The 22523-nt window shown below is 50.6% G+C and overlaps 10 protein-coding genes and 1 non-coding gene across 11 annotated transcripts; 4 read left to right on the top strand and 7 right to left on the bottom strand.

Annotated features, from left to right (window-relative positions):
* Nucleotides 1-2322: 2322 nt before the first annotated feature.
* Nucleotides 2323-4014, top strand: ALT_7231 (Zn(II)2Cys6 transcription factor domain-containing protein; the record flags this gene model as incomplete). Its single annotated transcript, XM_089600203.1, has 3 exons — nucleotides 2323-2389; nucleotides 2446-3293; nucleotides 3361-4014. 3 exons carry the CDS (start codon nucleotides 2323-2325, stop codon nucleotides 4012-4014), a joined length of 1569 nt encoding a protein of 522 aa, XP_089455665.1.
* A 2212-nt stretch (nucleotides 4015-6226) lies between these two features.
* Nucleotides 6227-6500, top strand: grg1 (putative glucose repressible protein Grg1; the record flags this gene model as incomplete). Its single annotated transcript, XM_033557228.1, has 2 exons — nucleotides 6227-6348; nucleotides 6413-6500. 2 exons carry the CDS (start codon nucleotides 6227-6229, stop codon nucleotides 6498-6500), a joined length of 210 nt encoding a protein of 69 aa, XP_033413119.1.
* A 262-nt stretch (nucleotides 6501-6762) lies between these two features.
* On the bottom strand, nucleotides 6763-7026 carry ALT_7229 (uncharacterized protein; the record flags this gene model as incomplete). Its single annotated transcript, XM_033557229.2, has 1 exon — nucleotides 6763-7026. The coding sequence occupies one exon, from the start codon at nucleotides 7024-7026 to the stop codon at nucleotides 6763-6765; it is 264 nt and encodes an 87-aa protein (XP_033413120.2).
* Nucleotides 7027-7935: 909 nt separating this feature from the next.
* On the top strand, nucleotides 7936-9561 carry ALT_7228 (MFS transporter; the record flags this gene model as incomplete). The annotated part of the gene is made up of 3 exons (XM_033557230.2): nucleotides 7936-8171; nucleotides 8225-8681; nucleotides 8737-9561. 3 exons carry the CDS (start codon nucleotides 7936-7938, stop codon nucleotides 9559-9561), a joined length of 1518 nt encoding a protein of 505 aa, XP_033413121.1.
* Nucleotides 9562-9617: 56 nt separating this feature from the next.
* On the bottom strand, nucleotides 9618-10710 carry ALT_7227 (uncharacterized protein; the record flags this gene model as incomplete). The annotated part of the gene is made up of 2 exons (XM_033557231.1): nucleotides 9618-9988; nucleotides 10041-10710. 2 exons carry the CDS (start codon nucleotides 10708-10710, stop codon nucleotides 9618-9620), a joined length of 1041 nt encoding a protein of 346 aa, XP_033413122.1.
* A 620-nt stretch (nucleotides 10711-11330) lies between these two features.
* On the bottom strand, nucleotides 11331-11426 carry ALT_t151. The gene is made up of 2 exons: nucleotides 11391-11426; nucleotides 11331-11366 (listed from the first exon to the last, which is right to left on the bottom strand). It is a non-coding gene; the product is annotated as a tRNA-Cys (tRNA).
* A 401-nt stretch (nucleotides 11427-11827) lies between these two features.
* Nucleotides 11828-13657, bottom strand: ALT_7226 (uncharacterized protein; the record flags this gene model as incomplete). Its single annotated transcript, XM_033557232.2, has 9 exons — nucleotides 11828-12084; nucleotides 12133-12162; nucleotides 12206-12320; nucleotides 12371-12458; nucleotides 12503-12612; nucleotides 12657-12811; nucleotides 12860-13214; nucleotides 13264-13352; nucleotides 13399-13657. 9 exons carry the CDS (start codon nucleotides 13655-13657, stop codon nucleotides 11828-11830), a joined length of 1458 nt encoding a protein of 485 aa, XP_033413123.1.
* A 467-nt stretch (nucleotides 13658-14124) lies between these two features.
* ALT_7225 (uncharacterized protein) lies at nucleotides 14125-14937 on the bottom strand (the record flags this gene model as incomplete). Its single annotated transcript, XM_033557233.1, has 1 exon — nucleotides 14125-14937. The coding sequence occupies one exon, from the start codon at nucleotides 14935-14937 to the stop codon at nucleotides 14125-14127; it is 813 nt and encodes a 270-aa protein (XP_033413124.1).
* Nucleotides 14938-15508: 571 nt separating this feature from the next.
* Nucleotides 15509-16357, top strand: ALT_7224 (uncharacterized protein; the record flags this gene model as incomplete). The annotated part of the gene is made up of 1 exon (XM_033557234.2): nucleotides 15509-16357. The coding sequence occupies one exon, from the start codon at nucleotides 15509-15511 to the stop codon at nucleotides 16355-16357; it is 849 nt and encodes a 282-aa protein (XP_033413125.2).
* An 891-nt stretch (nucleotides 16358-17248) lies between these two features.
* On the bottom strand, nucleotides 17249-17488 carry ALT_7223 (uncharacterized protein; the record flags this gene model as incomplete). The annotated part of the gene is made up of 1 exon (XM_033557235.2): nucleotides 17249-17488. The coding sequence occupies one exon, from the start codon at nucleotides 17486-17488 to the stop codon at nucleotides 17249-17251; it is 240 nt and encodes a 79-aa protein (XP_033413126.1).
* Nucleotides 17489-19614: 2126 nt separating this feature from the next.
* ALT_7222 (dynamin family protein) lies at nucleotides 19615-22002 on the bottom strand (the record flags this gene model as incomplete). The annotated part of the gene is made up of 7 exons (XM_089600202.1): nucleotides 19615-20925; nucleotides 20974-21067; nucleotides 21116-21157; nucleotides 21208-21295; nucleotides 21346-21493; nucleotides 21543-21818; nucleotides 21874-22002. The coding sequence occupies 7 exons, from the start codon at nucleotides 22000-22002 to the stop codon at nucleotides 19615-19617; spliced, it is 2088 nt and encodes a 695-aa protein (XP_089455664.1).
* Nucleotides 22003-22523: the final 521 nt, after the last annotated feature.

The following is a 22523-nucleotide window of genomic DNA, read 5'->3' as shown; positions in this document are numbered from 1 at the left end:
ATGATTATTTCTCGGTTTCAAATAAAGTCTAGCTAATGACTTGGTCAGCCCGACATTTTCTGTTCTCCCTAAATCGAAGTGCGGGTTACATTATGCATTACACCGTATTTGCGGATGGGCCGGTCCTGCTGCTTGAACTGCAGTCTTCTTCTCTGTTCTTGCTGTGCATTGTCTTTCAATTCGACGAGAGAGACGACTAGTAGAAGCAATCTCTTTCACGGAACCATGTGAAATCTAGGCGAGCGCCCCTGCGAAACATAGGTGAAGCTCAAGCTCTCCATCCTCCTTAATGATCTTTCTGATTTCCTCCCATAGCACAGTTGGATAACAGCGCTGCGATTCACGGTTGTTCCACTGAGTCTTCCCTCTCAAGAAGCTCAATAGATCCGCTTCTTGCGGATGATTTGTTGCTGTTCTTCCGACGAATATGTTCCGACGCATTCTTGACGCAAACTGCTGTTACTCATATCTTGTTTGGCAGAGAAGGTATGAGTCCAGGGTCGTAGAAAAACACCCTAATGACTATTCGCCATAAAAGATGCGTTTCATGCAACCAACACAAAAACAAGTTACTCTGGACATTGGTGAAATGTTGTTGCATGACCTATCATTATTAGTGGAAATCATGAGGCATGTCCAAAGATCGACGAGTTACAATCTTGCGTTAACTGCGGGTCGATCAGTAGAATCTCAGGGATTGTATTAAGTAGTTGAGGACCCAAGTTCATTACTTATGCAGTGTAGGAAGGTTGGCAGTGCTTAATGTGTCTGCAATAGAGTCAGGCTGCAGGGATGGTGAGTGGATTGAGCATTCAATGCCATCTATATTAGATCTTGCCCTGTTTTTTATATAGTTGATATAGTCTTCTGTCTGCTGATGAGAATGATGTCTTGCTAAACACCTAGAAAGGTGTTGCCAAGCGGTTTGAAAGTGAAGGAACTGGGCGGTAATTGAGCCACCTGAACAGGGGTCAGTTCTGTATGGTTGCCCTTGATGAGTGTAGAGCCTGGCTGTCTCTCAACCTCGGCAGAATGGCGACTGCTGGATGTGGTAGTAATATTTAATTCCGGAGAAGCCCACTGGATAACATGGACGGTTCTTCAGTGGGAGATCAGGATTTTCTGATACAGAGAAAGCATCTCATTGGTCACTCTTCTTTAGACTTGACCAGCACAGATTGTATTACCTAGCGCAGAACACCCTTAGTCTTGTCATCCACCAAGTGCCGTTGCCCTTTGGCAGGAGCACCCTTGGATTATTAGATTGAGTACAATGATCCTCTAGCCCGGCTTGCCATCATATAGTGGATTACAACTTTAATCCTTCACTGATGTCTTTTGTGTGTCAGGTATAGGAGGGAGAAAGCATGTTAGTTCACTCATGAAAGTCTATAGCACTAATTCTATGTAATTCATGCTGCACTATCTATAAAAAAAAAAAGAATCAACAGTTAGTAAGCCCTGAGGCAAGCAGAATTTCCATTCACACAGAAAGTACGGACCATCAGGCGGGCGACAACTCAAAGGCATAAAAGGAGGTGGCAAAGTATAGAACATCGGAGTCTCAGTCTAATAGCAAAAATGCCTTAGTACTTGAGTTAGAAGACCATGATGGGTTGGGAAAATAGTAATAAAAGTTAGCTATAATCTCAAGTAGACAAGAAGGCAGCTTTGTAAACCATACACCAAAACATCAAGCCTCAGTTGCGCGCTTTCACCAGACAGGAACACTATACCACTTCTCCTAATTCACTGTCACCTCAGAAAGTGGTCCAAGTGGATCATGATTCGCGGCCCGCAAATCTAGACTCTAGTTCCTTAAATGTGCCGAGCGCTCCCAGTGCGATCTTGAAATTGAAACTCGAGCGACGTTGACCCACGGGTTCTACTTTCTTCTGTCGCAAACGCATGAAGGACAGCCGTGTGGTAATAGATAAGCACTAAGGACGGGCAAATAATGCAGACGGGACAAACGGGACTTTTGACTCGCAGGTAATAATAGCTCCACTGATATAAGCCAGGAAGATAGCCAATGTTACATTGATTGCACTTGATTAATCAATGCTAGACCCCGCGCTTACCACACAGGGGATGGCTTCGGATCCTTCGTAAATCTCACCTTTTCATTGTCTGTCCTTCTTACCAATACCCCGTCTTTCTTCGAACCAAGGCTACAGACATAGAAGGATCGAGAAGATCGAAAAACAGGATATGTCGGATTCTCTGGCTTACTCTCTGACACGAGTCTATTCATTTAACCTGACAATCCCCGGCTTATTTGTTATTTCCTGTCTTCTGTCTCCCTGATGCCGCCCTTCGACCATGCCGGCATCCGAGTCATCCAACGACGTTCACCAGTGTGACTCTTGCTTCAAAACCTACCAACGACGTTTGTCTCCGCCGTTTGTTGAGTCTCCATCTTCTTGCGTCTGAGCTGATGTCTAGACCGATGGATTCCAGGTGACCTCCTCTTGCGCCATCGACGCCGGTGTCTCCGGTCGAACAAACCTAAGATACGCCGCAAAGCGTGCAATGCCTGCGTGTTGGCCAAGACCAAATGCTGCTGCACGCAACCGACTTGCTCGCGATGTGCCAAACGGGGCATCTCATGCGAATACGTGTCGGCGGCCAACACAGCAGGCGCCATTCCCTCTGATTCTTCCGACTCTTCCTCGTCCCCGTCGACCAGAGATCGTCCTAGACCCGATGAAACCCGCGTGAACACGCCAGACTTCCCGTCGCTATGGAGCCCTCGAAGCATGCTGGGTGGTCCCGACGCCGACAGCTTCGACTCGTGGAGCTCCCAGAACTTCGTCTGGACCATGGATACCCTCGGTTTCCCCTCGTTGCCCTCGTCAGCAGGCTTAGTCGGCGAAGTCACCTTGGATCCGACACCGGCAGTCCCGACCAGCCATCCAAGCTTCACATTACCACTGGCCCCGGCTCCGTCGCAACCGTACAGTACGCCGGTCGAAATTTCCATGGTGCCGCCAGATCCAGCGATCCCCAATACGTCCACCCTCACCGGTCTGGGTGGCAGTCCCGACGTGCTGGGGGTGCGGCCGCCCAACTACGTCCGTCTGCTTGCACAGTATCCGAGACTCTTGCTTCAGGATGATTTCAACTGTCCGTTCGTTCACCGCACTCTGTTCACCGAACAAGTCGCGGACATGACGATTCTGCCGCACACGTCCATGGCCATTTGCTGCGGAAGTGCCTTGGGCTCCAAAGATGCCGCGGGCTACGTCAAGCGAGCCATGGACGCGCAACGACAAAGCTTGATTGAGTCATATGTAAGCACTTCCTTCAGGTGTTAGGGTCATACTGACAGGCCAGCCCACCTACCACTGCATGGAACAGTGGGATGCGCTGCATGCAATGCTCCTCTACGAGATCCTCGAGATGGGCATTCCGCCCGTCGACAAATCCGAGAGTTGGAAACGCAGGCGCCGCACAAAAGGGCTGAAATCGCCCTTCCTCTCAAAAATGACCCAGTGTTTCTCGCGGTCCTACCTCGAGTCGCACGACACGGCCCTCCTGCCCGCGGCCAACGCCAACTCCACTCACTCGTGGGTCAAATGGGCCGTGGCCGAAACCGCCCGCCGCACCATCTTCCTCGCCAACATTGTCAACTTCTTGAACAACCGCGATCTCAACTCCGGGCGTCAATCGCCCTACTACGAGCCCCTCAACGATGAGCTCATTATGAAGATGCCTCTACCCTGCGATCAAGGACTGTGGAGCGCCCGCACCGAAGACGAGTGGCGCAAGTCCTCGCCCGCGACCCCTGGCTCTCCAGGCATCAGCGACGCCTTTTCAACCTTGGGCCCTGCTGGTGACATCCCGGTCGGTGAGCAGCTCCCAAATGCCCAGTACCAACCCTCGCTCGAAGTGCTTTTCTCCAAGTTCACCAAGGACGATCTCCGGGCGAATTGCGCGATGAATGCGGGGTTTGCCAACTCCAATGAGCTGCGGTCGTTTATCATTCTCTGTGCGCTGGAGCAATTTGCGTAAATCAGCGGGGTCAACTTGATGTAGCGGATTGTATGTAACCTGACGATTTATATAACGCTTAACGGATCATGGGCATATTCACTGAGCTTCCCGTTTCATACGGCACATGTAGACCGGTTCGAGGAGCAGAACGAGCAATGATGAAATGGGAGTTGCAACATTTTGTCATGCATTCACCTGATCCAATTGCAAATCCCGACATGTCTCTCTCATCAATCGCATCGACTGTCCCATGGTCTCAAGCCGACGCACTCGTAAAACTGACTGCGTCTCAGCAGCTCGGCGCTTCGCTTTCAATGGTCTGCGATATGTAATTGCTTCGCGCGCGCCTTGACATGCTTGTCCGCCACAACGGGCTCGAAGCGGGCCGGGCTCGTCTCCGTTACCCGGGCATCCAGTGGCACACCAGCATATCTGGATTTAAGCGTCCGAACAACGTGGTTTAGTCCAGATTCTTCCCATATGGAAGCCAGAGTCGCGGAGGGCCGCGCCAGAGTCGGCACCGCTCGTCGATGGAGAGGGCGTGCGGTGGCGGGTTCATTCTTTCTGGGGCTGCGAAATCGGTGGTGGCCAGGTCGATGGTGTCGTGGGTGACTATGTGAGAGATTGGTGCTGTACTTTCATCAAAAAGAATCCTGATGATTTCGAATGAGTTCATGACAACTGCAGATATAGCATTCACCACCGTCACTCCACATCCAGCATTCAGTCTTGTTCGTGCTTCTGTGCACGCATTTTATGAGTTGAAACAGTGTCTGGACAGCGGATTCTGTTTTAACAGGCATTTGGTGTGGCCGCCGGAGCTGGTGGTTGTCAAACGACCACGAACTCCGGCGCCTAAGGACTCCAGCAGACGACGGAGACAAGCAGCCGGGAAAGGACAAACTGATACGCATTTGTCAGGTCCTGCAACATTGGCTTGCTTCCGTCCTCCAGTCGTCAAAAGTTAGCTACGCAGGAATGGCACGATTCGTCCGAGTCTGGCTGTCCTTGGGATCGTCCTTTAGATGGCCTTCAACGACATGATCAGAGCTTCTGTCATGAAAGCCACCGCAAACACTGCATTTCGGCTATCCGGTCTCGTTGCCAGATAGACAGGCCATCCTTATCGGCCAGAGTATTTGCCGTCCAGCCTGACGTCGGCGCGCACGACAAGGACACCTCGCGAGTCCTAGGGCCTCTAGTCCGGGCTCTACACGCCCCGGCAACTGGTCGACCCATTTGCGCTGCTGCTGGACATGGTCTTGCGCCCGACGTGAGCCAGTGCGGACGCTGGCCGGTGGACCGACTCGTTCCATCTTCTCTGGTACCTCTCCGCCAAGCTGATCCAATGACGTAACCAACGTCATCTTCGACTACCGCTCCAGGATTACTATCTTGCGCCTCGTGGAGATCCCCGCCGGCACCGAGAATACTCCGGCGCCAGACTCAGGGTCCAAAGCACAGCATTGCAGTCACCTTATCGGCCGATATGGTTCGGCAATTGGAGTTTCAAGTCGAGCTTGCAACGGCAAGTGCATCTCCGTCGCTCTGGGGTTGCGCGGGCCATCTCTACGCCTATTAGACATACACATGCGACACCGCAACATCAGCTACGTCCAGCGTAATCCACGACGCAGCCTCCGTCCTGGAAACCAGGGACTGAGACAGTATCATTATGGTAGAACGGCTGCATGTGAATCCTTGCACGACCCAGTGGTTACTCTAGCGCTACTGGGGAAGATCTGATCTACCCGGGAAACGTAATCTTGCCGAGGTTGGAAGCCTAGTGCAAGCCGAGGAGACTGGCAAGGGACTGGAGCCAAGTCTGTGTGGTTTGGGGGTGGCTATCTCCGCTGACGTCTACTTGTACTATATGGTTACTGCTAATAGCAGATGTGGCTGGTACGCAAGCAGTGTATGACTTAACCTCTAGCCTAGGTACCATAATTCCTAAATTCAGTATGACTCAATAGAGCTTATCAGCCAATCTTGTTTTGCGAGGCTAATTCCTGAATGTTGCGCATCCAATACTTGGCTCGATTCGATGACATCACGACATTTCGGGTCCTGTATAGATGACATCATCATGCCGTACCACCTATATAAAACCTCATATTTCGTCCTCTTATGTCCTTCTTCATCAACAAGCAACAATCAATCAATCAATCAATCGAACCATCTACTACTCAATTTAATCCAACCCAATCTACAACCCAATACAACCAATACAATGGAGTCCATCAAGCAGGGTGCCAACTACGTCAGCGAGAGCGTGCAGCAGGCCTTGCACGGCACCTCCAAGGAAGCCAACAAGGAAGTCGCCAAGGATTCCAATGCTCCCATTGGCACTCGGTAAGTTTCTTCTTTCCTGCAGAATCTTGCAGCCATTCTTGCAGCAGTTTCTAACATTGTCCAGTGCCTCTGCCGCCAAGGATGCCCTCGGCGACAAGGCCCACGAGTCCAAGCATGACGCCAAGGCCGAGGCTCACAAGCAGCAGATTTAAAACTGCCTCTTAAAGTGGTATGTACCCCTGTATTCGTTGACGATGGATTGATCTGACTGGTCTAGTTATGCGAATGACACCTGACGAATTCATGTTATGTATTTGATATGATTTGTATCTAGTGATGGCCACTGGTGATACCAAAGAATGAATTATTAAATAAACACAAGGACAGTATCAAATCATTAGGTAACATATCGTACGCCGTAGACAATCGTAACATCATAAAAGACAAAGAAATACATGATTTATAATATATGATTTACCTGCCCTGCAGCTGCACTACCAACCTCCCGGCGCAATCTTCGAACACGCCAGAACCATCCTCCATCCGATCCATCTGCAGCAGCTGATACAGCGTCTGCGACAGCGCATGCTGCTGCGCCAGCAGCCACTCCTCCTCGCTGCACGCGCGCCACATATACTCCGGCGCCGGCAGCAGCAGATGCAGCACCATCTCGTCCGCCAGGGGCTCAAAGTGATCCTTGTTGAGCTTGCGGGCGCGCGCCCCCAGGATGTTGATCATGTGCACAAAGAAGACGCGGTGTCATCATCGTGGTACGAACAGGCCGTACTTCAGATTCATCATAAAAGGCGAAAAGACCATGCAGGACCTAGCTTTCGACCTAGTGGTTGCGATTCGCCGCACTCATACACCCTCTACGGCATCAACATCGGATCGCATCAGTTCCCTGCTAAGCCTGCGCGAGATGTTGGGCAGTACAATCTCCTCGAGTCATCCCAGATTATCTTTCAATATCGTCCATGAGCGCTTTCGTCAGAAAGAGATTCGTTGCGGCTGTCCGATATTTGGCTTGACAGATGAGGTAGGTGATAGGTCATTTCAATTTTTTTTTTGTCACCCTATTTTGATCATTATTCTCCCCAAAGTAAGGGGGTTCTGGCGTTACACCACACGCGCCGAGCCGTATGCATTTCTGGATCGATCGTAGAGGATTTGAAAGAGTAGCCTGAAAACCCACTAGTTCGTGCATGAACAAAGTCAAGTGTAACCTGGCACTTGTCATCTAGAGACTCCGGCTCAAGGGACAAATATGAGGTCAAGGCATGAAAGATAAACAGCTGAGCTCGCCAGCCAAAAGCTTCACAGGGTTCGTAGTGGCCGACTCCCGCGAGTCATAACGCGACAGATGATTGGCTTTTCGGCCGGAAAACTCCCAGGTTCTGCATATGCTTGAAAAATTAGAATGGTAAATCATGATATTGGCTGATTGCACTATGCAAGGAGGAAAAAGCAACCATGCTAGCCCGATGCGAAGAATGTGAGGGATCGAGTCAAGTATTGATTGTCCTTCACAGTTCACCTCTCTAGAGAGGTACTCTTGCAGTATATATGTAGAGTTGCCTCTGTTGGAATGTGCTGGCACAATGTCTTGCAGCTGGAGACCGAAAGAAGTAACATCCGAACACCGCCATGCAGGATTCCACTCCCAGCGAATCCACCGACCTGGAAAAAGGCCTGGATAGAGACACCGCAGTATCTTCAAAGCAGGTAGAGAGCTCTACTTCACAGGTTCAACATGACCTCCCCACTGAAGACCCGGATTTGGTCAGTTGGGATGGCCCCAACGATATCAACAATCCCTTCAACTGGCCGGTCAAGAAAAAAGCGCGCCAAGTGCTGCTGATGGCAGTCAATACCTTCATAACGTGAGTCCTTCCCCCTAGTCAAATTCATCCGACGCACAGCTAAGATGATGCAGTCCCCTGGCCTCGTCTATGTTTGCTCCTGGAGTCGGAGAGGCGATGCGCGAATATCATTCTACCAACGACATGCTCGGCTCTTTCGTCGTCTCTGTTTTCATTCTTGGATACATGGTCGGCCCTTTCGTGATCGCTCCTCTGTCCGAAATGTACGGCCGTGTTCCTCTGTACCATACCTGCAACATCCTCTTCCTCATCTTCACCATCGCCTGTGCTGTGGCGCAGAGCCTGCCGCAACTGATCGTCTTCCGGCTGTTGGCGGGCGTCGCCGGTGTGTGTCCATTGACCATAGGTTCGGGGACGGTGGCAGACATGGTTCCCAAGGAGAAACGCGCCGGCATTATAGCTGTTTGGGCTATGGGGGCTATCCTAGGACCGATCATTGGGCCCGTGGCAGGAGGTTTCCTAGCCGAAGCGGAGGGATGGCGCTGGGTGTTTTGGGTGATTGCTATCGCGGTATGTTTGTTCCATTCCTCTCATCGACTCTCGATGCTAACGAACGCTTTTCTAGACCGGCTTAGTGACTGTCAGCTGCATGTTGCTCTACCGCGAATCTTACGCCCCCGTCCTCCTACGCCGAAAAGCCGCCCTTCTGCGCAAGGAAACCAACAACCCAGCGCTCTATTCGATCCATGACAAGACGCGTCCCACGAAAGGGATCTTCCTGTTCACGCTCGCCCGCCCCACCAAGCTGCTCATTCGCTCGCCCATCGTCTTCCTCATGTCCCTCTTCAGCTCCATCACCTACGGCTACATCTATCTCATGTTCACCACCATCCCCTCCATCTTCGAAACCAAGTACGGCTTCTCCCCCGGCCTGGCCGGTCTCGCCTACCTGGGCCTCGGCTTCGGCTGCGTCATCGGCCTCGTCGTCTACGGCGTCGTGTCCAACCGCATCGCCGCCGCCCACTCCGCCCGCGGCTGCTTCACCCCTGAGTCTCGGCTCCCGCCCATGCTGGTCGGATGCTGGCTCGTCCCCGCGGGTCTATTCTGGTACGGCTGGTCCGCCGAGGCAGGGGCGCACTGGATCGTGCCAATCCTCGGGACGGCCGTCTTTGCCATTGGGCTCGTGACCGTCTTCATGCCGGCGAATACCTACCTGGTCGATTCCTATCTCGCGCATGCGGCCTCTGTGACGGCCGCGAATACCGTCCTGCGGTCGTTGATCGGTGCGGTGCTCCCGCTGGCGGGTCCGTCGATGTATGAGTCGCTGGGGCTGGGGTGGGGGAATTCGGTACTGGCGTTTATTGCGCTGGCAATGTGCCTGTGTCCGATGCTGTTTTGGAAGTTTGGGGCGAGGATACGCACGCATCCACGGTTCCAAATGAAGTTGTAATGCATATGGACATAACAATAGAATAACAATTACATAACTACACAGTTGGCAGTCAGTCACTTCTTCCTCAGCTCAGTCAACCCATCCAACTCCACAACCCTCACCACATCACCCGAACCTCTCAGCGAAGAATTGAAATCCAGCGTCGCGAGACAAGAATGCTGCATCTCGCCGCCACGCTCGTACCACCTCGGCAGCGCCACCCCTGGCGCGTCCTTCGCCAGCTGCTTGGCCGCAATCCCCTCAAACGGCGGCGCCGGTCTCTCCAGAATCCCCAGTCGATGCATGTGTCTCGTGAGCGCCCCAAGAAGCGCACAGTCACACTCGTACGAGCACTGCACCTTGTCCGAGCTCAACATATTGAACCGACTATGCAGCCTGTCAAGGATCGCGCTTATAGCATCCTCCCGCGCGCGATCAATCGCATCTAGCCGCATCAGCGCTGCCCACGAACCCATGAACAAAGATCTAAAACATACCGCATACTCGCCTCGGTACCGGCAACTCAGAACAAAACCTTCCAGTCAAATTCTCCAGCAGATACCCACCCGTCTGTGCAAACATCTCCCGATGCTGAAACACCCAGGACACAAACAGCCATTCCTCGGCCTGCGCCAGCGATGTCAGAGACGTCGCTGTAGTCGGCTTCTTCAGTGCCGTCATCCACATATCAGTGAAGACCTCGACCGCCTCGTAGCACTCGTAGTAATCGACCAGCACGGCGAAGTCGACGAGTTTGCTGAGTGTTAGTTTCCTTGGGACTGGGCGCGTGCGCCCGTGCAGGATGAGCATGAGCAGGAGAAAGGCGGCGGGATCCCAGTTGTCGATTTCAAGGGTCAGGTGGCCAGCTTTTTCGAGGGAGTGGGATTCCTGGAAGCCGCTGTGTAGGGTGCGGGTGAATTGGGGGCAGGCCAGTGTGAGGTGTTTGGAGGAGGCGCGGATTTTGAGTATTGCTTGGGGTTGTTCGTTTTGTGTGGTTTCTTCTTCTACTGCTGCTGCTTCTGCTGAAGGTGAGGTGGTTGTTGGTGTTGAACCGTCTAGCAGGAGGGGGTCCAGTTGGTCTAGGCTTTGTGGGAAGGAGTCTGGGACATCGTAGACAAGGAAGGTGATGTCGCCTTGGCTGTCTAATTCGTATATCCTCTCGTCCATTTTCAGTGGGTTGCGAACTGATGAAGATGATGGCGAGGATGACTGGGGGCCTTATATTAATTGCATGTGATATGATATTGCATATATCATAATCTTTACTTCACCTTGCATGATCTGCGGGGTCTGATTGTCAACAACTACTTGTGACCTGAATTAATATGTGTATCAAGTATCTCCTGGTATGTACAGACAGTGATCAGGCAGCCATATTGATGCATATTAAACAAGCATGCAGATTAGTCTATGCACCCTGCTGGCACCACGATTGTCGTAGCCAAGATTATGTTTCTAAAATAGGGTCTTGCATCATTAAACTTTCTATCCATTCAGGGTATGCACCTACAGGATCAATCTCCTCTTCCTAAATACGTCTAGGTGCATCATGCGCTCTGTGTCTATGTTCCAGCCCCTAATCCAACAACGAGACAGGGGCTGTAGGGCATTCAAGCTCAACTGCTTAACTAACAGCAATAAAATCAACTGTAAATTCAGACAGGGTACAAATATCCTGTAGCCAGGCTACGCTAATAATACACAGCTAACAGTTAATTGCATGCTTGTGGAGAAGCCGTCTTGGCAATGATGGGCCGGAAAAACAGAAAGAAAAAAGGCAAAAAATTAGGACTGACCGTGGATCGAACACGGGACCTCAAGATATTACAGTACATCTTGCGATGCGATTGCAATCTCACCCTCTACCACTGAGGTACCAGTCCTTTTGTTGATATTGCCACTGAAGTTAAGATTTATATCCCATTGTACCTTTTGATGGTTCTACCATAACTTGACGGAAATGTCGTTTTTAGCTTTTACCACTCGCTTATAATATCATAATTAATGGGGTTTAAGTAAAATAGTTGAATAGATGTGAATGTGTTCTATCTTGCGTTATGATTTTCTATACCGCGAGGAAAGGGAAGGAATTGTCTATGACTTTCATCCGTGTAACTATATATTGCCTTTTCACTCTTACCACCCATTGGTTTACTACATCTAGATTGAGATAGTGGATACAATTCTTGATGATCATACGGATATTATGCGCATGAGACTTCTAAAGGAGCACATAACCATCTTATGGACATAATCTAGTCTTATTCACCCACTACCACCACTGTCAATGCTCAGGCGGATAAACCACAATCTTATCCAGATCTGCCCCCTTGTAATCAAATCCATTGTACAATCCCCCAACTGTAATGGTATTATGCGAGCCCTTCTCCAGCGTTAGCAGCAGAGGCGCCGACAGAATGATGCTCTTGTGGGTGTCCCTCTGATAAAGCGTTTCCACATTCGAAGTATTCCCGTTCACAACGACGCTGCTAATGCGACGGAGCTGCCATGAGCCACCGATGCGATCGGGGGAGCCTCCCGCTGGTACTGTTAGCTCTGCTACTGGTCCTGGCTGATAGGGTAACTTACGTTGATCGCCGAAACCCATATCATCGGTGTCTATAACATTAGTATGGATAGTAATCAGAGCAAAGAGACGTACTCTGGTAGTAGAAAGACACCCATTGTGGCTTGCCAGTTCCTTCAATGCCCTCAAAGGTGACCGTGCTGTCATTGCCGTAGATCCCTGTCAGGATGACACCGTCGGTTGCAAAGTTCTACTCAATTAGCATTACGACTGAAGCTGGACTGAAAGCTAAGGACATACAGCTTCCTGTTTATAAGCATTGCCGTTCGTCTTGGCCTTGCTGGCGGTGTATGTCTTGCCGCGGATGGCTTTCCATTCTCCAGTTTTCCTAGATCCGTCAGTATTTCTTCATTCAATTGGTTGGTGACATACACGTTGAGGTCATAGACGTCATTCCAGACAAGGTCGAGCGTTTTCTTCTTCTCGTCGATATCCATCGGAAGCCAGATGTACCGGCTTTCCCAAAGGGAGTTGGAGTCCCACTGTACTCGTTACCTTCCATTCATCCTTCCAATGACAAACTTACCTGATCGCCAATATACAAGTATGTCGTCTTCTTCGTCCCCTTAATGCGGAGGGAGAAACCGGACTGGGAGCTGAACGTGCGTGTGTTCAGAGGAGCAACCATGAACGGCTGGGACCAGGGACCGCTGAGCGAGTCGGCGCGGAACGCAACGACATCTTCTCGGTCAGTCATTGCAGTTACCGTCAAAACTCCCGCTCACTTACTGTTCGGCCGGTAACCAGTCTTGTGGCTCATCAACGCCCAGTAGCTCTTCTCCGTTTGGATGATGGTCGGCGCCTCCAGGTCAAACTTCGGGAACCGGTAGACGACTTCCTCTAGCGCGGTGACGTTCTTGTTGTACGCGGTAAGGTAAACATCGCGTCCATACTTGCTGTCGCCGTTCGAGTAGAGCGCATACGAGCGGCCGTCCTTGTAGTCGGTGAAGAGCCCAAAGTCTTGCGACCAGTTGCCTAGCGGTGCCATCGCGTCGACAAATGTATAGGGCCCAGTGATGTTATCGGAAGTCGCGAATCCTTGCAGAAGCCATCCATAAGTGGAATTATCTGCATGCCACCACATCTAATGCCTGTTAAAAGAAGCATAGCTAGAGAGGATGATCGGATCATACATGATACTGATTCGACTCCTCACTGTAGACCACCTTGGGACGCTGGATGATGTGCTTGGGGGAGATGTACGGATGTCCCTCAACCGGTTCTGCAGAATATTAGCCAGAAAGCTTTCAAGAGACCGGTTGTCATACTCAAAGCCAACCCATGAGGCTCCCACGTCGCCAAATCCTCCGAACTATACACTGAGACACCACCACCCTCCGTCTGGCCTTCAATCTTGTACTCGCCAAACCACCAGAACTTGCTCGACTTGTCGTCATACAGAAGACCGCCAGCATGCGCATTGACCAGGTCCCCGTTGGTATCTCGCCATCGGCCGCCGGGGACAATATATCTGGCCTGTGCCGCGGCAGCGAGGAACACAGCAGTGAACGACGCGATTCTTCGCATATTGAGAACAATTGATAGTTTGGACTTCTACTGACCCCAAAATCATCCTTCTGGAGCTTTATACCCCAGACCTCGTGTAGCCAAGACGGCATCGGTTGTTGCTACCCCGAGATTTGCGGGGGTACAATTAAACCATCAATTTAGCCGTTCTTGGCTGGAATGGTCCACATGGCAATCCCATGCATGATTTCGAGTTCGATCACCTTGAGGCTGTTCTGTCTGGAGTGTTGTGATGAATTGAGTACGTCACTGCCGAGTCTTCTGGGACAGAAATCATCTGTCAGTTGCTATAGGACGCACAATTCCCTTACGGAGTATTTGAGGTCATTTAATCAGCATTGTCGATTATCACTAGATAATGGATATCTAGTACAGAAACTGTAATAGTGTAAGTACCATACAACAGACCAATTCTTGGTATATTCACTTACTACCAGCTACATAGAATATAGTAAACCTGAACCCGACTAAGTCGTATCAATCTTCCTCTTCTTCGATCCCGAATCCGCACCTCCAGCCTTGGTAAACATGCTATCCAGCCTCTGCTGCCCCTTCTCATGCTTCTCCACTTTAACCTTCTCAGCCGCCAACACCGGCGGCAGCCCTTGAACCCTCTGCTTCGCATCCTCAAGCAGCTCCGCCTCCCTCTCGCGCTGCCTCTTCACCGTCGGAATCGACCACGAGTTCGACGACGCAGACTTATACGCCAGCTTGTACTTTGAGCCCGTCAAATGCGTCTCGTACGTGTTCGCATCCACCTTCTTCACATGCTGATGCGCCACGATCAGCCAGTGGTACTCTGTTCCGACGGGGGCGCCGCTCCCCTCTGGCGCCTTGCGCGCTCGCCGCTTGTTGGTGCGATAGTCGATCCGCCAGAGATCAGGCTCCTCCTTGGTTTCTTTCCAGGTTCCTGCGTCGTAGGTCCAGGTGTGGGAGCCGCCTACTGCCATTCCGGAGTATACCTGTCCCTTGAATGACTTGAGGGCGTTGTATCCGCCTGCGTAGCCGGCTTTTTTCTGTTTGGCTGCTTCTTCGGCGATGGTGTGTTCGGTTTCCTCTGGCATTTCTTCATCTGAGTCGAAGGGGACGGTGTCTGTTATCTCCTCGCTTAGTTGGGAGCTGGGTGGGCTGGCATGGTCAGTGGGCTCCAGCTCGGGCTCAGGTTTGGCCTCGGCCTCGGCCTTGGGTGCGTGTGTTGTCGTGGCATTCTTCTCAGACAGTGGGGGAGATGGTGGGTTTTTTGCTGCTGAGGTGGTTTTTCTTGTGCGTTTTGGAGGCATTCTTGCGATTGATAGTTTGTGTAAACAGAACGATGTGTAGAGAGATGCTCGGGTGTTGATGGTTGATATGTCGCAGGCCAGCGTGACGTCACTGATAACGCATCATCTAGACAACATCAACAAACACTACATCAGGATCAAAGATGCAGATCAATCGTTGATTTCTCTTTGATGTTACATTATGGGAGCAGTATGTGGATAAGATGTGACTGTAATGGCCAGATATGAGCTGGTCCAGATCTACCTGCGAATACCCTCGTCTGGTGGCCGTCATATATGTGTTGACTGCCTGAGGCTTCTGCCATTACAAGGGGAATATATGAGAGTAATGGGCACGTCAAAGGTACATCTTTAAAACCAAGGGCCACATATCAAAAGCCGTATTTTCACTGTGCACAAGCTTTCCCTCATCCAGTTTAAACCATCAAGCTTATCTGTTCCTCTGAGAAGCTCAACCTTCCTGCATGCTCCTCTAATGTTGAAGTAGACTCGATTGAGAACCACAGCCACAAGCGCAGGACGTGTCAGGACACGAATGCACCTTATCTAACGGCTCAGGACTGACCAGGAGATGGCTAGTCCAGAACTGACGGCAAATCTGCCAGACGATCACATCGTCGTCCAATTCACTACCTTAGAAGACCTCCAGCAGACAGCAGAGCGAGTCCACTCCTCCCTGAACCAAATAGGAAATGAGAACCAATTCATCCTCATTCTCGGACTGACCAAAAACTCCCGCATCGAGCTAGACAGCGAAGAACGTCCCCTGAACGGCATCCCTTACCGATTCATGTGGGAAAATACCGCCGGCATCCTCAAAATCCTCACTCACGGACAAGATGTAGTCACGCTCAACATTACCCGCGCCATCGATCTGTTCTGTAGCCGCATGGGAATGGACCCTACCGCAGAATTCGCGTTCGGCGGAACCACCACGCGGCTTCTCTGCGCAGGACGCAAAGGCAAACAGCCAGATGGATGTCTCTTCCCCAAGGCCCGGATGCGACGAGACCGCGAAGCCTGGCCCACCCTGGTTATCGAGGCAGGCGTCACGGCGTCACTTCCCCGGCTCCGCGAAGAGGCAAGGTGGTGGCTGCGCAACTCGCAGGGAGAAGTCCGGATGGTCCTCGTCCTTGGCATACACCGCCAGAGACGAACGTTGATTATCGAGAAATGGGAGCAAGAGCGCGCGCCGATACAGCAACATCAGCATCAGCCATCCTATCAGCCTGTGGCTTCTCTGCCGGCGTACGCTGCGCAGACTACTGAGATCAGTCCCGAGTCTGTTTCTGGGGCTCCTCTCGTTCTTTCTTTTGAGGAGCTACTCGAACGACCCAGACAGGGTAGGGAGGCTGATATCGTGCTGGCGGCGGAACAGCTTCGGGGCTGCATGTGCTGGGTGTGGCAATTCATGGATTGAGGCATTGCTGAGCTAGGAATTTACAGAAATCTTTAGCCTGCCATTGTTCTTCAACTTGCTGCCAGCGAATCAATCTTCATCTTCAAAGTGTACCATCCTTTGATATGTTCATCGTCATAATCATACGTAGAGAAAGGTACATGTTTAGGCGCCAAGGCACACCGGGGCTGAGCATGCGCCCATGACGTCACAGGCGCTGGAATGCGTACTAAGAATAATATAACTTTGGAGAAGAGGTAGACTAGACACTAGGTACTTTGATCCTGTCATTCAGCAGAATACTTGATCTATTTTGTAAGTCTAAATATAGTTCGCTTGTATGTCCGGATCAACGGCATGTCTGATCAACACAGACGATCAGGATCGACATACACCCTTGAACTCCACCGAGTACGCAATGGGTCCCATTATATCCGTCAATCTATCTATCCACAGGTATGCCAATGCACTTGGGATGATTTGCAGGTCATGCTGTACAGGCCACGCCAGCAGTGGCGATTTCGGATGCCCGTCCGAATTCGGTTGGATGCAGTGGCGCAGGATGATCCAACAAAACATAACGTAGTAGTACATGATGGAGAAGGATTGCGTGTTTTAGGCCAGCCGACTCTTATTGAACAAGGAGGAAAAGAAAAGTGTATAGCATAATGCACGGGGTATAGGAGGGCTCATTTTCGTAACGTCATTATCGTAACAGAGGATTTCCAACCAAGTCCCAGCCAACAAGAAGAGCCCTTGGGTTGAGCCAGTCAACTATCCCGGTCATCCAGAATAACGTATCGTAGAGGTATTAGATATCCGTGTCTAATGTGGCAGTCCCTTGTATCTGTCTAATCGTCGCAAGATAACTGAAATATACCAGAACTCGGTTCTGGGACCGTAGTGTAGTGATCACGATGTGGAAGGTCGTCGGGGCGTGATTAGGATAGTGCTCAGTCTTTTCCAACGCTGCCCCGACGAGGAGGAGTTATCACGGTCTGATCGGTCACTGGTCTTTGTGGCGGACCGGGGTCGAGTGACGATGGCCTCGTGATCGGCTAGGACATCTTCCAGGCGGACATCCGAGTCGGAGAAGCGCAGGTTATCTGAGGGATCGAGGATTTCAATGAACCTGGATGGCATGTCTCGCATTTTTCGAGTGTTGGTGTAGTTGCTTGTAATGGATGGCTTATGTGGTGCCCAGTGCAGTGCTGAGTCAACAGAAGCGGACTGACAGTGATGGAAGTATGCTGAGAGATGCTGTCAGACGAGGTGAAGACATTTGTTCGCTGAGAATAAGCGATGATGACGGACAATCGGTGTGGAATACAATTTCCGCAAAAGCAACGAGAGATCAATAGGGAGCGGAGGGCCATCCAGGATTATAAAGACCCGCGTGAGGAATAAACATTTTTAAAGATTGACAGCCACCAGCTCCCGTGACTGAAGAGGATGGGCAATGCAGCCGATAATCCCAAATTTGCGGGGTTTAGAATTTTTCCTTCTGTTGCGAATGACCTTATCCGACACACAGATCTCCCACCGCACCGAGGGCGCCGAGATACTATTGCTCAGCGGCATCACTTAGGAGTGCGCATGATGATCCTTACCATGCACAGGTGGGGGTCTGTGTCTCGTACTGGCAACGATCGTCCAGCGATTTTACATTGTGGCTGGCCGCAGCAGAATCCCGAGTGGGCGCTTGCGAAGGAAAATGGCTTACACACTGCTGATGTGGCTGCGCTCGAGCAAATAAGGATTGATGATCGTGTGAGAAGATGGAGGATGAAGCAGCCTGATGGTTCGTCTGTTTCGGGAAAGATTTTCTCATTATCAATCAGACATTCCTCAGACACTACCTCTCTAACTTTGTTTGAAGTGTCCCACTGTGTAAAACTCCATAAACTCCACTATAACACGAACTCCTCAAAGCCATGACGTCCTGTGGTTGATCAGCGGGTCTTTCCGAGCTGGTTGGCAATCTCAACTTTGAGACCAAATATTAACTGTCCTCTGAATCCTTGGTCCCATCCCAAAGTCAAACAGGAGCCTCCTGAATGTTGTACGGTTGTACCTTGTAACCGCCGTGCGATAACTTTCAAAAGTCGAAACAGTCCTGTACTCCTGTTTCATCTATCAACCCGTCCATTACGGTTTTGGGATTCATACCCAGCGCTAAAAACCGAGAACGACAATGACCGCATCCGAGAACCCGAGAGAGTCTCGACTCTTCTATTTTCTCCAGACTGAGACACTGAGACTTCTCGCCCACTTGAGACTCTAAAGCCGTTCGTTTCCCTCTGCGCCCCTTCCTTCTCCATATCGCGACCCAAGGGACAGATGACGCATATCAACGGCCTTTCTCTGTCTTGGCAAAATTCAGGTAATATAACCGACAGCCACTGACTACATCGTAGACCAGTCGCTGTAATTCTTTATATTGAATTCTTCGCAAAACGATGTCCTACCTTGTTACTATTGATATGACATCGTACATAGTTTACCTCACTTGGGTTACACTAATAGATACTGTGTAACCGTAGTGCGGTTTATCGATCAAGGCTAATTATGGCTAGTCTCAACATTCCTTGCCGACATAGACATCCTTAGTGTAAATGACATCACCGCGACGCAGCCTACGCGCTATTAGCTAAGTAGCTGCAGCTTTATCTTGCCTGTTCGGGAAGACGTGAGGCCATTCCGAATGGCATGGGCTGTGTTCTGGGAAACTGCTGGATTTTGGCCAGGCACCTCAGGAAAATATGGCTCATATTTTAAGCATATCAGCAGCTTCAACTTTCAAGTCATATAACCATTGATTGATAAACTCAAAAGTCGAAACAACAATGGACGTAAAAAGTAATGGACGAAGAAGAAATCCAGCTCCTCTATCTTTTAAAAGAAGCCTCTGCAGTTGCAGGATACGATGCAGACTGTAGGGACTATTTGGCTCCGAGAAAACGGCATGCTATCTGCCTCAAATGTGAGCGAGTTCTGCGAGACTCGAAGTCACCATGAGCTAAAGCTGCTAAGGGTTTGCACTACTGGTTAAAAGAGACTTGTTTATCAAACTGCAAACTGTTTCCCATACCAAAGCAATCGTTGCCATTACCATTATCCCAACGCGCAAATGACACACGACAAGTGAGGATGAGTTCAGACCTAGCAAGGACATGGATCTGCTGTGGTACGCCAGAAAAAAGAATGTCATCACGAGCATTCGGCCCAATCTTCTCGGATACTGAAGCCGCCGTCATGCCTGACACTTGGGCGCAAACCTAGATACTGGCTGACTTCGCAATCTGCAAAGCTTTTTGGAATCGATCCACTTTGGAAGCCAAGTCGTTTCGCATGCTTGACGTCACATAGCTTTCACCGGCTATATGCTCGAGCTCGCTATCCTCCAGACTCATAACGAATTCAGGTGACAGCGTTTTCACGGGTCCATTGGTCCCAAGAAGGTGACGTTCGGCTACCTGGAGAACGACGTTGTCTGTAAATCTTTTCCGAGCAACCTTGTAGTACGCCTTGAGAATATCGTGGATATCCTCAACAGCTTGATCCTCATTGCTGAGGTGCACCGCACCCACGACTTGGTCGAGACAAAAGTAATTGCCGTCGCGAAAGCCCATCGCTTCGAGGCGCCGGAGAGTGCGCTCTTGACGAATGTTGGCCAGCGTCTCAGCAAAATAGTGGTTGACTGTCTGCAAGATACCGCCCCTCTCACACTGTAGTAGACTGGCCAACTCGTCACCTGCACGTTTGACGGCTTCCTGGTTTTGCTCGCGGAGGCGTGCCATGAGATGATCTCTGATCCCGTCGTCGCCTATCAATTTGTCGAAAATTGCGTGATTGAAATCATCAACGGCTCTAGCTACCTTGCCGATATATAGGCTCGCGATTGGCTTCCATGCCATGGTCTGCTGCCGGAACATGGACTCAAGAACACTGGGATTCACCATACCGGGCAGCTCGGCACCCCGTGAATCGCGATACAATTTCCGAATCCATTCATATATGTCGTCGTCCTCAGCTTGTCCGGGACGTTCGTACTCCTCGTCTCGTCCGCCGTCAAGGTTCTGAAAAATCTTAGTATGGCCGTCACGGGCCATCGCCTCCGCGAATTCGTCGTTGAGATTCCTGATGTGCATTCTCAGTTTCAGAAGACTGTTTGCTTGAAAACCAGAACCATAGTTGCCACTGAGCGCATTCGACACGTCGCGCTCATATCTTGTGGCAATTTGAGTCAGATAGCGTCGCTGATCTGAGGCTGTTTGCCGCGAAGGCCCCAGCTGTTGCAACTCCTCCCGCGCGTCTTGCAAGAATTCTTCGATGTCCTTGACGACATGGGGAAACTCTCCACGAATATGCGCATACAGGAGTTGACCCAAGAAAGCCTTCAGGGGTTTGATCCCAACTCTGTCCGGTCGAAGAGTGTTCCACGGCGCTACGGTGGAAAAGAATTCCTTTTCCCGTTTGTGGCGGTCCTCAATCGTCATACCATCCTTGATATCTTTTGTTGAGCGGTTTCGGACGGCAAACCAACCGTGAGTCAGTTTTGCATCTTCGTTCCTCGCGATTTTCAAAACCTGTATCGATCAGCCATGTCTGCATTCGGTAACAGCAAGCCAGCTTACCCTGTCCTCATCGCCAGGCTCCAAGGAGTCGCATTTGGTAATGATTCCGACTGTGCGAGCTCCTGCAGGGTCTGCGGCCTGAGCCATAGAGAATCTAGACCCCTCAGCTATGTGCCCCATATGACCATGTTGGATCACTCACACTTCTTGATTGGCAAAGTTGTTTCTCGCATCCATCACTGCCCTAAACAAATCGTCAGCGCTCCGATTCCAGTTCCAAGAATCGCCACTAACAAAATAATGGTTCTTTTATCATTGAGGTAGCTTTTAATCAGCTTGCGAATGGTGTCGCGATCTTCTTCCGTTTGGTAGTCCGTGGGGTCTGCGAGTTCGCTCAGCACAAGCACTGATCTCTTTTTGGGTGATGCGTACTGTGGAACAAGCCAGGCACATCCACCACACTCAAGTTTTGATGTTGAGGGCCGAAAATCTCGATTCTCAGAATGTCATCAGAAAATCGCTTGTCCAGGTTCTTCGGGTCCTCAGTATCAGGCCCCGGGACACCCATGTGTTTTGCAGCCTGTTGGTTTGAGCAACCGAGACACAATATGCTTTGAGTATGAGCCTACCTCATTGAAGATTTGCCTCAAGTCATCACCCCCAAAATCTTCTTCTGCCATCTTCCGCTCGAATCCTAAGAGGTGTGCCTTGAACTCGCCATCCGTCTGAGTTGTTGGACCGGGTATGATTGTAACTCGAACTCCTGCGTTGCTTTCGGGGCCTCGAATGAGGACAATCTGTGTAACGAACCGAGTACACAAGTCGCTGGCCACGGGGAAGCAGAAGCCTGTCATGCCCTCTAGGAGAGAGGATTTTCCACTGGATTGATCGCCGACAACGACTAGCTGCCATTTCTTTCAGCAAAACAAAGCCCAACGCGTGAGAAAATGAATGCATTACCTGGGGAAGTGAGACGCTCTCACTGATGCCTAGCTCGCGTAGTTTGTCAATTGTCTCCAGGAGGTGCACGCGTCCTCCTGTGTTGAAGCCATCAATGTCTGACAGCATAAGGCTGTTCAATTTGCCCATACTGTCGAACTCTGATACTGTATATGTAACTTGACGTTCTTGTGGGTCCAGGCACACACTGTCAGCTGGGAGTTAAGAAGGAAAGATTAGCTTGAGTGTGAGACGAGGAATGTCTTCAGAAAGATGGAGAAGCTCGTGCCAGGTTCTTATATGGTGACATGGGAGGCTGACTGTGTGAGTTAAGAGGGCTTCTGGGAATTTGTGTTTGCTACTTGTTTGTATACTCTTCGACAGCTGACGCCAAAGCGTTGGTAGTGTCTGCCCCCATTGCCTCTTTCTTAACATGGCGTAGAAATGAGGTTCAATGTGGCCTATCTTTTTTTGCTTGTCGTTGCTTTCTAGCCATGAATGGGCGCTACTTGTATGGCCTTTGATGTTAAGTGCAAAGCGGATAGGAGCAGCTCATCACAATTTTCTTTTAACAGCTGTGTGCCCATTCAGGACCGGCTTCAAGAAAATGTTGACATTTTGGCATTGCTATTCCATCTTTGTCTCAGCATCATTGAGAGTCCTCTGAATTC

This window comes from Aspergillus lentulus, assembly GCF_001445615.1.
Source record: "Aspergillus lentulus DNA, contig: Alt12, strain: IFM 54703, whole genome shotgun sequence".
Classification (NCBI taxonomy): Eukaryota; Fungi; Ascomycota; class Eurotiomycetes; order Eurotiales; family Aspergillaceae; genus Aspergillus; species Aspergillus lentulus.
This window is presented reverse-complemented; position numbering and strand designations above follow the sequence as displayed.